Source organism: Onychomys torridus, chromosome 9 (assembly GCF_903995425.1).
Source record: "Onychomys torridus chromosome 9, mOncTor1.1, whole genome shotgun sequence".
In the NCBI taxonomy this organism is placed as follows: Eukaryota; Metazoa; Chordata; class Mammalia; order Rodentia; family Cricetidae; genus Onychomys; species Onychomys torridus.
In genome coordinates this window covers 89,227,301-89,242,556 of record NC_050451.1, presented here as the reverse complement: position 1 = coordinate 89,242,556, position 15,256 = coordinate 89,227,301, and the positions used below count along the sequence as shown (strand labels likewise).

Genomic DNA, 15,256 nt, shown 5'->3' with positions numbered 1-15,256 from the left:
TTGAAGGTGCTGCTCTTGGAAGGGATTAGGGAGTTTTCCCAACACCCCACTTGGTTCTTCTGGGAAGGTTGTTACCAAACAGCAAGGCTGCCCATAATGACCAATCACTTGGATTCCTTCTTAAACATATGAGGTTTTCCTCACCAGTGTGCTCCAACTATGGTGCATGAGACAGTGGGGATATGAGGAGTTCTTGCCAGAGTGAGTTTCATGTTGCTTAGACTAGCCTCTCCCCAAACTGTGAGATGGATTGAGTCACATAACAAAACATAGTCAAGGGTGTCCTTGTTCTGCCTTCAGTCAGGCAGGACAGGGGAACACCAGTGAGTATGGGTGATGAGCCCAGCATCATGGGGCAATGATACAGTAATGCATTGCTGCTGCTTTAGTGACAGGAGAGAAATCATGTGAGTGTAAAGTATGCATATATATATGCCTGTACATACACACACACACACACACACACACACACACACACACACACACATATATATATATATATATATATATATATATATATATATATATATATAATATGTTGCTGAAGTTTGAATCTAGGATCTTCTTGATGGTAGAAAAATATTCTATCACTGAGCTACATCTTTGGTTTCCAATACTTATATTTTGGAGCATTCTAGGGAAGAAAAATGAACTCCATTTTAGATAATATTTTTGTATACTGAAATATACTTAAAATACATTTTTCTCAGTGTTTGTTCACATGATATTCTTTTAACTAATGTGATGTAATTATCTAATAACAAATGTAAGACATGGCTGTTACTGTAATAAAGAGCCAGGGCCGGGCGGTGGTGGTGCATGCCTTTAATTCCAGCACTCGGAAGGCAGAGCCAGGCAGATTTCTGTGAGTTCCAGGCCAGCCTGGGCTACCAAATGAATCCCAGGAAAGGCACAAAGCTACACAGAGAAACCCTGTCTCAAAAAACCAACCAACCAACAAACAAATAAATAAAATAAAGAGCCAGGCTCCTCAAATTTTTAACATGGAGGATTTGTTTTTTTTTGACAAACAGGTAGCTCATGCTAAAATCCAGTCCTTGGAATCCAACCTAGAAACTCTTTTGACCAGAGAGACCAAAATGAAGGCTTTAATCCGGACCTTGGAACAAGATAAGATGGCGTATCAAAAGACAGTGGAGCAAATCCGGAAGCTGCTACCAGCAGAGATGCTGGCCAACTGTGAATTGCTGCTGCGAGACCTGACTTACCCCAGTAATGACAAAGCCAAGACAGGAAATAAGCCATAGTTTCGGACGTGGCCTCAGCAGAGAGCTTCCTGACAATACCCAGAAGGAGGCACTGTGCACTGCTGACTTAATGCCAACCAGAAATCTGGTGGGACACCTACTACTGGTGCTGAGATCATCAGTAGGTGATGTAGCTCTCCTCAGAGCACTCCTAAGCCATCACAGACATCCAGAGTGTATTTTCTTCTGGTTGTCGCCAACTATGTACATACATATATACAAGTGGACGTAAAGATTCATGCTTTCCAGTCAAAAGGTAGATGTGTATTCAAAGCAATTTATCTTTCTCCATCAAAACTTCATGAAATCCACACCAAAGGGGAGTTCAAGTGAGATTGCCCTTTGGACATATATGGTATCTTTTAGTTTTTCTAGTGAAACGAATCTAGAACATCTTTGTATATTGAAATATACTTGAAAAAAAAATGAATGTATTTCCCCCTGCCCCCAAAGACTAGCATGTTTCACTCAGCGTGGTAGGCAGACACATTTCTGTAGCTTTATGTGTCTGTGTCTATATAAGGGACATGACTAGCTGCCAGTCTCGCCCCTGGGAGTCTCTTAGGAAGGTGGGGCCGTTCTGCCCTGCCCATGGTGTGATGCCAGCATCTCAAATCTTCACTCATCTTGAGTCTGGTTAGGCTTTGCTTGAGACACAGGGACAAAGCAGGACCTTGTGGCTGAGTCCACCCACCTCAAGGTGAAAAGGAATGTTGCTAATTTTCTAGCAGATTAGACCAGCATTGATATTCACACTGAAAATATCAGGCCTCAAAAACACAATTAAGCTCCTAAATTGTCTATAGTAGCTCTTTGCCTTTTTATTTAGGTGACTTCAACAGTGGTAAACAGTTGCTTGGTGCTGTATTTACCAAGTGACAGGGGTTGCTATTTTCTCACAAAATTATGGGAGCTTTCCACATACTTCTTGTGACCTTCGGTTTAGAATAGGGAAATAAAATGACGATTGATTTTCCAAAGATGATATACCATGTTGAGTTGCTTCTTTATGTTTTGCTCAATAACAGAACACCTTATTAATCATTTTCCCCTTTCATGTGAAAAATTTAGAACTGTGAAATGTTCAGGAATGAACTGTGTAAAGCACAATGGAAGGGAAGAGAGATGTCTCCAATCTAGTTAAAACCTGTACAATTCTGTATTTGGACTCCTGGCTTCGGCCACATAATAGATCGCTTATTAGAGACGGTTCATGCATGCTGGGTGCATGGACGGAAAGGAATTTTCCCAGTGCACATTCGGTCCCTACAGCAGAGCTGACTGACGATGGTGCCTCTGAACATGCAGGTGGCATTTTTGCCTTTCCAAACAGTGTTTATTGTCGCCACTTTTTGCGGTCCTTGTCTTTTTTGCGGATGGGTTATTTGGATGTAATTTTCCTCAGAGAGAGTTCGTTAGACAGAAGATGAAGTTTTATTATGTAGCTCACAGGTCAAGATGTAATGATTTCAGAAGACACAGATCAGTAGATGCCAAGCATCTATAAACCCTTCTAGGCTGTTCCCCACTTGAATGTTGTAAGTCTTGGGATTAGGGTGTCCTTGGATCCAGGGGGTTTCCTCCCCCAAACAACCAAGTCTTATTACTTAGGAGACTTGATACAGCTTCTAGACTCTAGGACATGCTCGTTCTAGATTCTCCATTTGGTTGAGGGCCATTAGCTGATCAGTTGCTTGTATCTTCTGAAAATTTCTTCATTTGTTGCATCTTTTATTCTCCTACCAAGATGAAGAGGAGCACAGTCTTACTTTCTGATGTTAGAAATTGCCTTATGGGTGTGATGCACAGGTGGTGACTGAGAGGTCTTCACGTTGGGGAAGGAAATACCTTCTTTCTGTTTCTCAGTTAAAAGTGAACTATATTCTGGATGTCCAAAGGCAGCGATTCAGACAATGTGGTTATAGTATTTTCTTGTGAAAATGATTTTTCTTTCTCATTTGTGATTTAATAAAAACGTTACACCAGTTGGTTCTGCTTTGTCATTTTACCTCTCCATCAGGTCATGTAATGTCTAGCTCATCTCCAATAAATATGTTGCTGCCATTTCCTGAATGTTGCTGTTGTTATTTTTTGGGGTAGGGTAGAACAGGGTGGGGTCAAGCTCTTGCTTAGAGACTTGAAGTCAACACCTGCATGGGTTGGATTGATGCTACCTAAACATGGAAATGCTGAACATTCTCATGAAAGGAATCCAGGACAACAAATATAATTTAAGACAATTATGAAATATATCGTTATCAGTTTCCAACTTCTTTCATAATGAGCCTTTACTAGTGGTGGTAGAAAGAAAAGGGAGGTTGAGCTGTCAGACTTGCACTATACCCCATTTCTCTCTTTCCTCCCTCCATTCTATCATTTACGCCTCCTTCCCTTCCTCATTCCTTCCCTCTCTTCTTTCCCTCTCTTTGTTTCTAGTGCTGTGTATGGAAGCTAAGACCTTGTGCATGCTAGGTACTACCTAGACTACTACTAAGACTTCATGTATGCTGGTACTCTATCATTGAATGGTATCTTCAACTCTATGCCTTTTATTGTGTAGGTCCTCTTGTAAGATGTAAAGAGGATATAAAATTGCAGAATTTTTCTATTAGGTTTGTTTCCAAATAATTAAGAGTTAAAACACTTACTGATGGATACAATATGAGTGTACTTTTATATAATGTTTCTTTGAAATTATCCTTAAGTATGTTTGCAATATACTAAAAGGATACTAAATCCTATAACTATCATTGCAGTGTATTTCATAAAAAGTTGGAAAAGGATGTAGTGAGGTCTTTTGTAAAATTTATTTCTTATTTGTTTATTTACTTATTTATATGTTTATGTGTATGTGTTCCATTGTCTGTATGTTCACCACATGTGCACAGTGCCAGAAGAGGGCATCAAATCTCCTGGAGCTGAAGTTATAAGCAATTGTGAGCTGCCTGATATGGGTGCTGGAAACCAAACCCTGGTCTTTTGCAAGAGCAGTAAGTACTCTTAACGACTCTCCTAGGCTGCAGGGTGCTCCTTAATGGTATAGTCTTCTAACATCCATACTGACTTACCAGTTTTACCAGTTTTCTTTTTCTCACAGTGATGAGTTAGGAATAAGAAATTTTATCACCTCATGGCATGAACCATTTTGCTCGCTACAATAAAGTGATACTTCCCTAAGTATGACTATGAAGAGGATATCCTGCATATCAGATATTTACATTACAATTCATATCAGTCACAAAGTTACAGTATAGTATCTCTGCCTGGGGGACCAGCCTCCAGCAGCACAGGGCTTGAAAGGGATCCACCATGTGGCTGCATACTAAGATTTTCCTGTCTGAGGGGATTAGGGAAAAAGACACTCACATACTCTTGATGGTTTCCTTTGGACCTTTTCTTTGTTCTTCTTTTGCATTCTCTGTTTTTTTGTTTTCCTGGTGATTTCCTACTCTCATTCTTGCTGTTTTCATTTTACCCCATTTTAACCCTATCTTTATTCTTTTTCTTCTGGCTTATATACCCTAGCAAAATCTTTCAGGCAATATAAAAATTACAATGTGGCTACATTCTGTTTTTCAAGTGAATGATTACAATGAATACAAAGTAAACAGTAAAAAACAGCATATGTTTCATATCCCTTACATGATTAAACATTTTTACATACTATAGGTGAAAAACAAATTATCCCAAGAACCCACATGCATTTATACTCAAGCAATGTGTTATAAATTAACAATGTAGGCAAGCAAGCAAGCTGTTTTTCTCAGTCAGGTCTTTTACTGGCAAGCTGCAGTTTGCACTTACAAAGAAAGACCAATTACTTTACTACTTATCTTGAAAGGTAATCTTATAAGGAACCTTAATTGAATCACAAACCTAAACTTTTATATATGGAAAAAAAACCAGTCAGCTCTACTTTAAATCTTTGGGATATATATCCACTCATCAATGGTTTCTTATATCAAGAGATTGAGGGCAAAATGGGCACAGGAATTAATCATCATCGTTGATCACCAACCAAACCTAGCAAGGAAAGTACATCAGCTAGCAACAATCTTTGTTCTTGTTCCTTGACCTTAAAGAGGTCTTCATTCAACTATGTGCCTTTGTAAAACTTTAGATTATTTTCTTGGGTTTTTAACCTCAAAGCTATTTGGTGAAAACATCTTAGTCTAACTTTAAGTTATTTTGAAAGCTTTGTTTTAGCTGTGATGCATTCTGAAACCTGTGAACACATCTCTGGTTAAAATCACTTAAGCTAGCTGGGTTAACTAGGACTCAATTGTTTTTCTTAACTATTAACCTAAGCCATAGTTTATATAGCTTCTCAAAAGAAACTCATGTGTTCTGTGTGACACTTCCTTGTATTTATTTTTATTCATCAAAACTCTGTATAAACTAACATTATTATTATCAATTAGGCAGTACAGTTTAGGAAGAAATCATCTTCATAATAATCTACAGGTAAAAATGCCCAGTAGAATGGGGTGTTTCCATGAGATAAACACACTACATTACAGGCAGTGGGGAGCTCCCTGCATCCATTCATACCATGCCAGATACCAGAGGAAGACAGCAGAAGCAAAAGACATTCTGGGGTTTGGGGTCTTGTGGCCTTACCTAACCAAGATTGATCCATCAGAGAGTTGCCTCCTGGTGGGCTGACACCTGCTGCTCCTCTGACCTGGCCACTGGCAATGAAGTGGCAAGAAAATAATCTTATGGTTGAGGGTCACCATGCCATGAGGAACTGTATTGAAGGGTTGCAGCATTAGGAAGGTTGAGAGCCACTTGCTGTTCTGGAGTCTATGTTTTCCCCTTCCCATGACAGACAATACCCTCAGGTCTTTCCTATTAATGAGACACATTGGGGGAAATTTAGGTGACACCTAGCTTTTGATAATAGTGTCTAGTGTGCACATAAATACCTGACCACATACATGCTGTTACGACCTCCTTTTTTCCCCCTTGTACATCATCCTTTATTATTCTTGTGCCATCTGTTCAGACTGCTCAGTCGTTCTTAGCAAGCCATAATTAGTGACTTTTTGGTACAGAGCAGTGTTAACCTTCCTAGTTACAAATGTTATAAATCAGAAAAAAATTTGAACTAAATATCACAGGAGGAAGGGCTGTAAAAGTTAATACCTGGAACTAGCATGAAGTACTTCTGAAACTTTGAAAGTAGGGTTAGTGTGAGAATTTTTGAAGTGACATCAACATGCTTTGATTTCATCTGTGAAGTTTCTCTAGGCACCATAGCCTCTGGACCTGAATGCTTTGCCATGATATAATTGAATATATTTGCATATCTAGAAAAAGATTAGGTCAATCCCAAAAGAATTGTGTAGTCTTAGAAGAAAGAAAACATGGCAGGTTTTGGCAGATACACTAGAGGGAACCTTTGCCAAGACCCCTGGCAAGGCAGTATTGTGAATGGGAATACAGGGAGTTCTGGCCTCTGTAATCCCTGCAGTCTGGCCCTTATGACAAGTCTGTCCCCATTGTAAGACCGCTGTGCCATCTGTGTTGGACTAGTGCCCTAGACACCCAACTCATTGCTCTCCCTTTATTTAATGTCTGTACCCTACAGCCATCTTTCCCTTTATCATTCAGCTTTGCTCTCTGTCACAGAGAAATATGAAGCTATGTATACAATACAAATACCCAAGGCTCTGTGACAAATGTGTTCTTCTAAATGCATTAAGAACAGAAAGTCTGACTCTTAAAAATTGTGGTGAAATATATGCAATGTAAAAATTAGTATCTTAACTTTTTAAGTGTAAAGTTCAATGGCATTAATTGCATCCACATTGTTGTGTAACCATTCTCCATATCACTTCATTCTTTTCCTCTTGCATTAAAACATTCTTACTCTGGCCTGGCCATTGTCAACCACCATCTATGTTGTGTCATATGTCAGTGTTTCTTCAATAGTGTGTGTGTGTGTGTGTGTGTGTGTGTGTGTGTGTGTGTGTGTGTTTGTGAGGAGTGTGTGTATGTATGTGAATGGTGGTGCATATGTGTCACGGTATATATGTGGAGGTTCAAGAATAACCATGGGTGTTGTTTCTTACCTTCTAGCTTGTTTGAGATGGAATCTCTTGTTTATTGCTATGTACATCATACTAGTTGGCCCATGAGTTTTTAAGGGGCATTCTACTGTCTCTGTCACTGCTCCTGTCTTGTCATAGGAGTGCTAGGCTTATATGTGCACACTACTGTGTCCAGCTTTATATAGGTTTGGGGATCTGAATTTATTTTCTCATGCTTGTGCATCAAACACTTTACTCAGTGAACTACCAGTTTGGTCCCAGAATTTTCTTTCTTTTAAAGACTACTATCCCATAATATACACCTCTACCACATTTTGATTCTTTAATATCTTTGTATTTGTATACTTGTTTTCCTTATGCTCTTTTGGCTATTATGATTAATGCTGCTATGATAGTTGCTGTACAGATACATCTGTCTTAAGAACTTGGGTTTTGTGAATCTACCCATAAAGAATGAATCTGTAGTTTGTGCTCTATGAAATCAAATTGTTGTGCCTTCAATGTCCTAAACTGGAGCAAATGCATTAGGGTAAGTGAAGCTTTAGGGTGAGTTATTGTTATTATCATTACATGGAAGGACCTTAGAATGTATAAGACTGGTGTTGGCAAATTAGTTTTCACAGTAATAATGGTGCTTTGCAGACACCAGAGAGGGATTTTCTCTTTCTACAAGCTATTCAAATGCTGCTGAGATTCATGTTTTTCTCTCGCAAAGCAGAATCCTTATGTAGCCTGACATTGTTTCCCTACGCAAATTGTAATTTGCAAATACACAGTTGTTAATCTCAATAGAACATGATGTTATTCAGAAATAATTATTGCCATTAAAATGCATCTTTTGCTCTTATGCTGAAGGATGTCTCTGAAATAGGACCCTTCAAAAGGAAATGAGAGCATTTTCTATGCTGACTTTCAGCAGCTCAGATGTACTCAATTTTCTTTTTATATCTGTGCTTTATTTTGTCTAGCAAATAATTCCTCAGCCTCAGTCCTCTCTGAACCCTCATTTAGCCTTTCTATAGTAAATTGGATACTCAGGGAGAGAAACCACCCTTCACTGTTTAAATCGATTATAGCTCATGCAATTAGAGCAGTTAGTGGGACTCTCCTACTACTTACATTTAAAATCACAAGGCAAAGTGGAGAAGGAAGTACCAGTAACAGAGGTGCACTGATATGTTTGATTTTTTTCCCCGTTTTTCCTAAAGCTAGACTTACCGTCATGGTGTTTGCTTCTGGCTAGACTTCCTACACATTCAAAGAATAAGACTATTTTTCTCATCTTATTTTCTAAAACTACACTGATAAACCATTCTTTTTTCAAATTTACTTTTATTATGTTTATTTTTTGTGTGTTTGTGTTGCTGGGTGCATGCCATGGCACACTTATGATGTCACAGGACAACTTGTAGGAGTCAGGTGTCTCCTTCCACCATGTGGGTTACAGGAATTGAACTCAGGCTACCAAGTTTGGTGGCAAGCTCCCTTACTGGCTGAGTCTCACTGGGCTTGATTTTTCTTTTTAAATCAAAAATCTTTGTTTTAAAGTGTAGTGATTTAAAATGACCAATAAATATTGTTTTGAAACGCTTAGCATCTCAACCATCGGGAAACTCAAAATCAAAACCTCTTTGATATTCCATCTTACCTCAGTCAGAATAGCTGAAAATAATTGACAACAAACACTGATGAGGATGTGGAAAAGGATACTTATTCACTGCTGGTGGGAGTGTAAATAGTGCTGCCACTATGGAGTAAGTATGGAAGTTTCTCAAAAGACTAAAAATAGATCCACCACAAGACTCAGCCATACCACTGGACGTTTATCCAGGTGATCCTTACCACAGGGATGCCACACATCTTATTACTCATAATAGCTAGGAAATGGAATTGTTATATATGTGTACATCCTAGTTTGGCTTTGACTGCTGTGATAAACTCCACCACCAATGCAACTTGGAGAGGGAAGGGTTTATTTCATTTTACAGCTTCAAGTTTATCACGAAGGCAAGTCAAAACAGGAACTCAAGGCAGGAACCTGAGGCAGGAACTGAGGCAAAGACCATAGAGGAATGCTGTTTACTGGCTTGCTCTTCATGGCTTGCTCAGTTTGCTTTGTGATGTAATGCAGGACTACCTGCCCAAGGGTGTCACAGCCCATAAGGGGCTGAACCCCCCCCCTCCCCCCGTCAATCATTAATTGAGAAAATGCCCCAGATTTGCCTACAATTCATTCTGATTACTCTTCCCAGATTATTCTAGCTTTTGTCAATTGAAAAAATAATCAGCACCTTGCACATATATAGGTGTGAGTGTATGTCAAGAAACCAGAGAGATAATGCAAGTAAGATAATAAAAGTGCTTTTAGTTTGCCCTCTGAATAGTCACGCAGGCTTCAAATTCTGAGAGCATGTATCTGACTCTTGACCAACCCCCCTTTTGTTAAATCCCCAAACATCAGTCTCTTCACACACATGGTACTGTCTTAACTACCATCAGCAATCACATGCACACAAAAATCTGGAAATCGACTCTTGTCAAGGAAAGGAAAGAAGGGGAGGGATATACTAATTACGAATATACTAATTAGCTTTGTTGAATGTAGCTGTCCGTAGGATGTGTCTAATTTGTCCTGTCTCTAAATAGAGCTGCCTCTGCCATTACTGTGGGTCTTTGGAGTTGGGGCTTGCTGATGACTTGATCCATAAATTGAAACCAAGAAAGCAAAATATAACAATTCTCACCTATGACTACCAATAAGAGTAACCAAGAACATATTCTCATTGGCCTTTCTGCTTTGACAATCTGACTTCCTGATAATGTCATAAATTATCACTTCTTATTGATCTGAAAGGGTGAGGGAAAGACTTTTGTTATGATAATACTAATGAAAAGTAGCAATTGGAACTATTGTCTATGGGTAACTTATTAGAGCAATGATATTTTATATTCATCCCTTCATTTATTTTTTTTGCAACAACTTTATAGAAAAAAACAATTTTGTCTTTCTTTTACAGATGAGAAAAACAAAATGACATATCAAGTAAACCAGGGAGGCTGGGCCTCAAATTCTGCATGGTCTGTCTGGCGAACTGGTCCTTTCAACATCCTTGCCCTACTTTTTCCATTGTGTGTGTAAATCCCAGACAACAGGCAACTTAGAAGAGAAAGGATTTCTTTTGGCTCATAGCTTGTGGGGAAACTGCCTGCCAGAACAGAGAAGACATGCAGGTGGGTGGATTCATAGAAGCTGGAGTGAATGACAGCCGTTTGCTCTTGGAGCAATGTGTCAGGAAGCAGAGGCATATCAGGCTATACATCCAAGCACCCTCCACCCCTCAGTAACCCACTTTTTTAAGGTGGGCTCCACATCCTAAGGACCTTATAAACTCTGCAAACAGCATTGCTAGCTGGGAGCCCAGTGTTCAAACACAGGAGCCTGGGGACATTTTACACCTAAACCATGGGAAGAAGCAAGGGAGTCCCAGCTTAATCTACATCACTTCATCGCCAAGTGTTTTTTTTTTTTAATATTCGTGTGTGTGTGTGTGTGTGTGTGTGTGTGTGTGTGTGTGTGTGCATATGTGTGTGTGTGTGTGTGTGTGTGTGTGTGTGTGTGTGTTGTCTACATTTGTTCGGTTGAGAGTGCTTTCACCATGGTTCCACTGATAAGCAATCTAAGGAGCCAGAGGGAAGGGTTTTTAAAGATTAGGCATGAGAAAGGTGGGGTATGAATGACTACTACACTTCCATGACTTGAGCTGTTCAGAGCTATGAGGAAAACTTTGAATAAAGCCAGAGAGGACTGTGCCCTCCTACAGCTGTCTAACTGGATGCTCATGTTTAAATATACTTATAACGTTGATTGATGTCTCTTTTTCTTGCACTCTCAGGACAATGAATTAGGGGAAATGCAATTTCTGTCTCAATAGAGTTGTATTAAAGGCTAAGGAAACCCTGGATGGATCCCCCAATATAACCTTCCAAGTGCCATTGTACCTCCAAGTCTCCATGGCTTTCTACTCTGGAGACATTGGAAAAGTAATGGAGATGAAATGGACTCAAGTCCTTCAGTTCCAAGTCTCATTTCCTTCTCTGGTTTTGCACTATGGTTCTGACTAGAAAGATGATCCTTCCAGGAAAGGAAGCGCAGGCACAGTGTTTAAGTGGAATAGGCTGATAGAGAAATAGAATTGTGGACCTGTTCTAAATCCATCCATCCATTCATCCATCCATCATATCTGTCTGTCCATCTACCCTGTGCCAATACATCCCTCCACACACCCATCCTTTTTTTCTTCCCTCCCTCACACCTTCCATCCCTTTCTTCCTTCCAAACAGAACCATAAATCAAGTTTATCTGCTGTGATTTCACTGTTTATGCTTACGAAAAGAAACCTGCATAATGATATAACTTTAGTGAGAGTCTTCTGGGGCACGCATGTATGAAAGGAAGAAAGATTTGTTTTACTTTGAGGAAAAATGTGCAGATAGGAAGGACCCACAAATTCCAAAGTGGGATTCCTGAGATTAGAACTCTGATTATCATTGTTCTCTATTGTCTGGTTGGCCGGATGACTTGGTGAGTGCATGGAAGAAATCTCAGTGGTCCAGAGCACTTAATTACATAGCCAAGAAGTTGAGATGGGGAGTTTTAATTGTCAACTTGATACAATCTAGAATCACCCAGGAGGAGAAGGGTCTCTGAAAATGTCTGTGAGGGATTATTTAAATTATGTTAGTTGGGGCTAGAGAGATAGCTCTGAGGTTAAGAGCACTGACTGCTCTTCCAGAGGTTGTGAGTTCAATTTCCAGCAACCACATGGTGGCTCACAACCATCTATAATGAGATCTGGTGCCCTCTTCTGGCCTGCAGGCATACATGCAGGCATAATATTGTATAAACATGATAAATAAATCAATAAATTTCTTTCTTTCTTTTTTTTTTTTTTTTTTTTGGTTTTTTGAGACAGGGTTTCCCTTTGTAGCTCTGAGCCTTTCCTGGAACTCACTTGGTAGCCCAGGCTGGCCTTGAACTCACAGAGATCCACCTGTCTCTGCTTCCCGAGTGCTGGGATTAAAGGCGTGAGCCATCACCGCCTGGCTAAATCAATAAATCTTAAGAAACAAAACTAAAAAAAATAACTTTTAAACTGAAGTGTATATAAACTATAAAAATTATGTTAATTGATGTGGGAGAACTCATCCACTGTGAGTGACATCATTCCCTGGGTTTGGAGCCCTGAACTGTATGAGCAGAGAAAGCCAGCTGAGCACTATCATACAGTGCTCTTTACTCTTACCTTTGGATTAAATGTGACCAGGTGCTTCAAGTTTCCACTGCTTTCACTTCACCACAATGACTGGAGCCTGTAATTGTGAGCTAAATAAACCCTTTTTCACAAGTTGCTTTTGTCAAGATATTTAATCACAGCAACAGGAAATGGAATAAAGGCAGAAATAATATTAGAAAAGTGTAGCTTTTCTGCCTCTCACAGAACAACCTGGACTAGATCTTCTAATAAATGGGTTTCCTTTTTATTGGAAGGTTAAAGGATGGAAAAGCACTCACTGTGGCTATAACTTCAGTGCTAATATAATTCAAATAACATCCATTTCACAACACCTCATGGATGTTTGGTTCTTCTGTGTTTTGCCTTCAGTGAAAAGCTGCACCATCTTTTCTGACTTGGGATGCTTTGTTAGATTAACATGCAGTTTTCAGTCTAGACTGGTATCTATAGAACTCAACTTGGGAGATATTTCATACAAATAATTTCATCATCAGAGTTTTGAGTAGGAATAATTACTCATAAAGTGTGATTTGAAGGGCACTGACTAATTTCAGGAATTTGTATCATTTAATTCTCTTTAGTTCAGCTTTTACTGAATGACTTGTACATTTATTAAGCAAGAGAGACCCAGCTTTATACTAGCATTTCTGTTCATAGAATCACATGGTGAGATGTACTGCAGGTCTATTTGCAGATAAATAAGAAAAAACAAACCAAAACAGCTGTGTCCAGGTTGGCTGTGGCTGGCAGGAAAGGACAGACCTCTTTAGTTGATCCTTGAAGGGCCAGAAAAGGACCCACAGGGAGCTGAAGTGTGAGAGGGGATATGGAAGAAGACACACAAAATGCATGGAGCAGAGCCCCTTAGCTAAACTTAAATACGCCCTCAGTACAGAGGTTCTCAACTTCCTAAAGCTGTGACCCTTTAATACAGTTTCTCATGTTGTGGTGACCCCCAACCACAAAATTGTTTTGTTGCTACTGCATAACTGTAATTTTGCTACAGTTATGAATTGAATTGTAATATAAATATCTGATATGCAAGATATCTGATATGTGACCCCCCCAAAGGTTCACACCCCACAGGTTGAGAACCATGGTCTCAGCAATTGGTGGAAGTTGGCTTCGTTTCTCAAATCCCATGAGCCCACAGAAGGTCCATGAGCCCCACACACTCTTTATGATAAAAAACAATACCACTGTTGGGGGAGGATTTTCTGTGATGTCTTTGTTTCAGGGTCCCTCATGTGCATGAGATCCTTCCAAGATTCTCTATCAATATTTCATTGCATTAGGTGGATATCAAATTATGTGAAATTCAGAACCCACAAAACTTCAGTCCGCCCTAGTTACCATTTATCTTGTGGTGTCCCTATGATCCAATCAGGAGACAGAGTAATTTGTACAGGGAATAGTCGGTACTGCGATTTCTCAACTATAATGAGAAGTAATAGGAATTGTGGAGGGAGAAGTAAAGGGAACTTTAAAGACGACAAAATAGCTGGTGCAGGATACCAGGTTCAGGGGGAAAAACCTAGTGAAGGACAGACCCAGAAAAGCATCCTCCCTTCCTTATCCTCTCCCCCAGAACGCCCAGCGCTGTGCTTAACTGGAGAGGGAATGGCGGCAGCTCTTAAGAGTAGAGAAGCTGGATGAAATGTGAAACCTCTCCAAAGGGTCCCTTGGAAGCCACATAGGAGTTGATGCCAGGCTGATGGCACTTTACAGAGAGAGGTCTGTTGAGCATGGAGGTAAGCCATATATGGGCTGTGTCATTCTGTGTCACCCCAGGAGCCAGGTTCCTGGCAGCTAGGTGCAGTAGAGGAGGCAGCAGATGCAGGTGTCTGCCCACAGGAGTACCATGGAAACAAAAGGCACAACATCCTCCTGCTGGGTTCTTCCTGCATCCTCTTCCTGCAAAGTTTAGATTACATCACCATCCAAGCTACAAAGAAGGAATATGAGATCCAGCTTCGCTATGGCAAAGAATAATAGCTGAAAGGCAATTGACTGATAATTGGCATATGTAGCTTCTACATGGAAGTCATGTTTGTTACCACAGTCAACTCTCCCGAGATCCTTTTCTATTTCACGTAATCGATATCAGCATAGACACTGATCATCAATTTAGGAATTGCTCAATGTTTGGATTTAGCTGGTGTTTGATTCTATTGTGAGAAAGGCTCATATGAGATGCTTTCTAGGAGACTGCCTGAGAACATCACCTAGTCTACAAGGGACTAGAAGACACTCTAACGTCATGTTACTATTTTCACATTCTGGTTAGTAATCAGCAATCACCTTCTGTCTTAGCATCAGAGATTTCTACTTGACATCAGATCTGGAAAACAAATGATATACATTAAAAGTGTGCATTAGGAATTTAATGAAAACATTTTAATTCTGTTAGGTTTAAACTGTCAGATTATGTTATAAACTGTAATTTTTTTCCCCCGGGGATTTTGCCATCCACCAGCCTGATGGCTTGGGCCTATCTTTTGCATCAGTGTGTGTGGTGAAGACTTGAATGTGAAGACAAAATTTTGAAACAATTTGTAACTCTGTAAAAATTTTGAATTTTTATTTAATTTTTAAAATTCATTTTACATACCAACCACAGATTCCCTCCTCATCCCTC

The 15,256-nt window shown here is 39.7% G+C and overlaps 1 protein-coding gene across 5 annotated transcripts in view; it reads left to right on the top strand.

Moving 5' to 3' along the window:
* Tbc1d4 (TBC1 domain family member 4) overlaps window positions 1–3,336 on the top strand; it is a 166,545-nt gene extending 163,209 nt beyond the window's left edge. For all 5 annotated transcript variants that reach the window (XM_036199415.1, XM_036199414.1, XM_036199413.1 and 2 more), the window contains one exon: window positions 1,035–3,336. In XM_036199415.1, coding sequence (XP_036055308.1) covers window positions 1,035–1,268 — 234 coding nt within the window. In that variant the 3' untranslated portion in view covers window positions 1,269–3,336. The remainder of the gene's footprint in view (window positions 1–1,034) is intronic.
* Window positions 3,337–15,256: the final 11,920 nt, after the last annotated feature.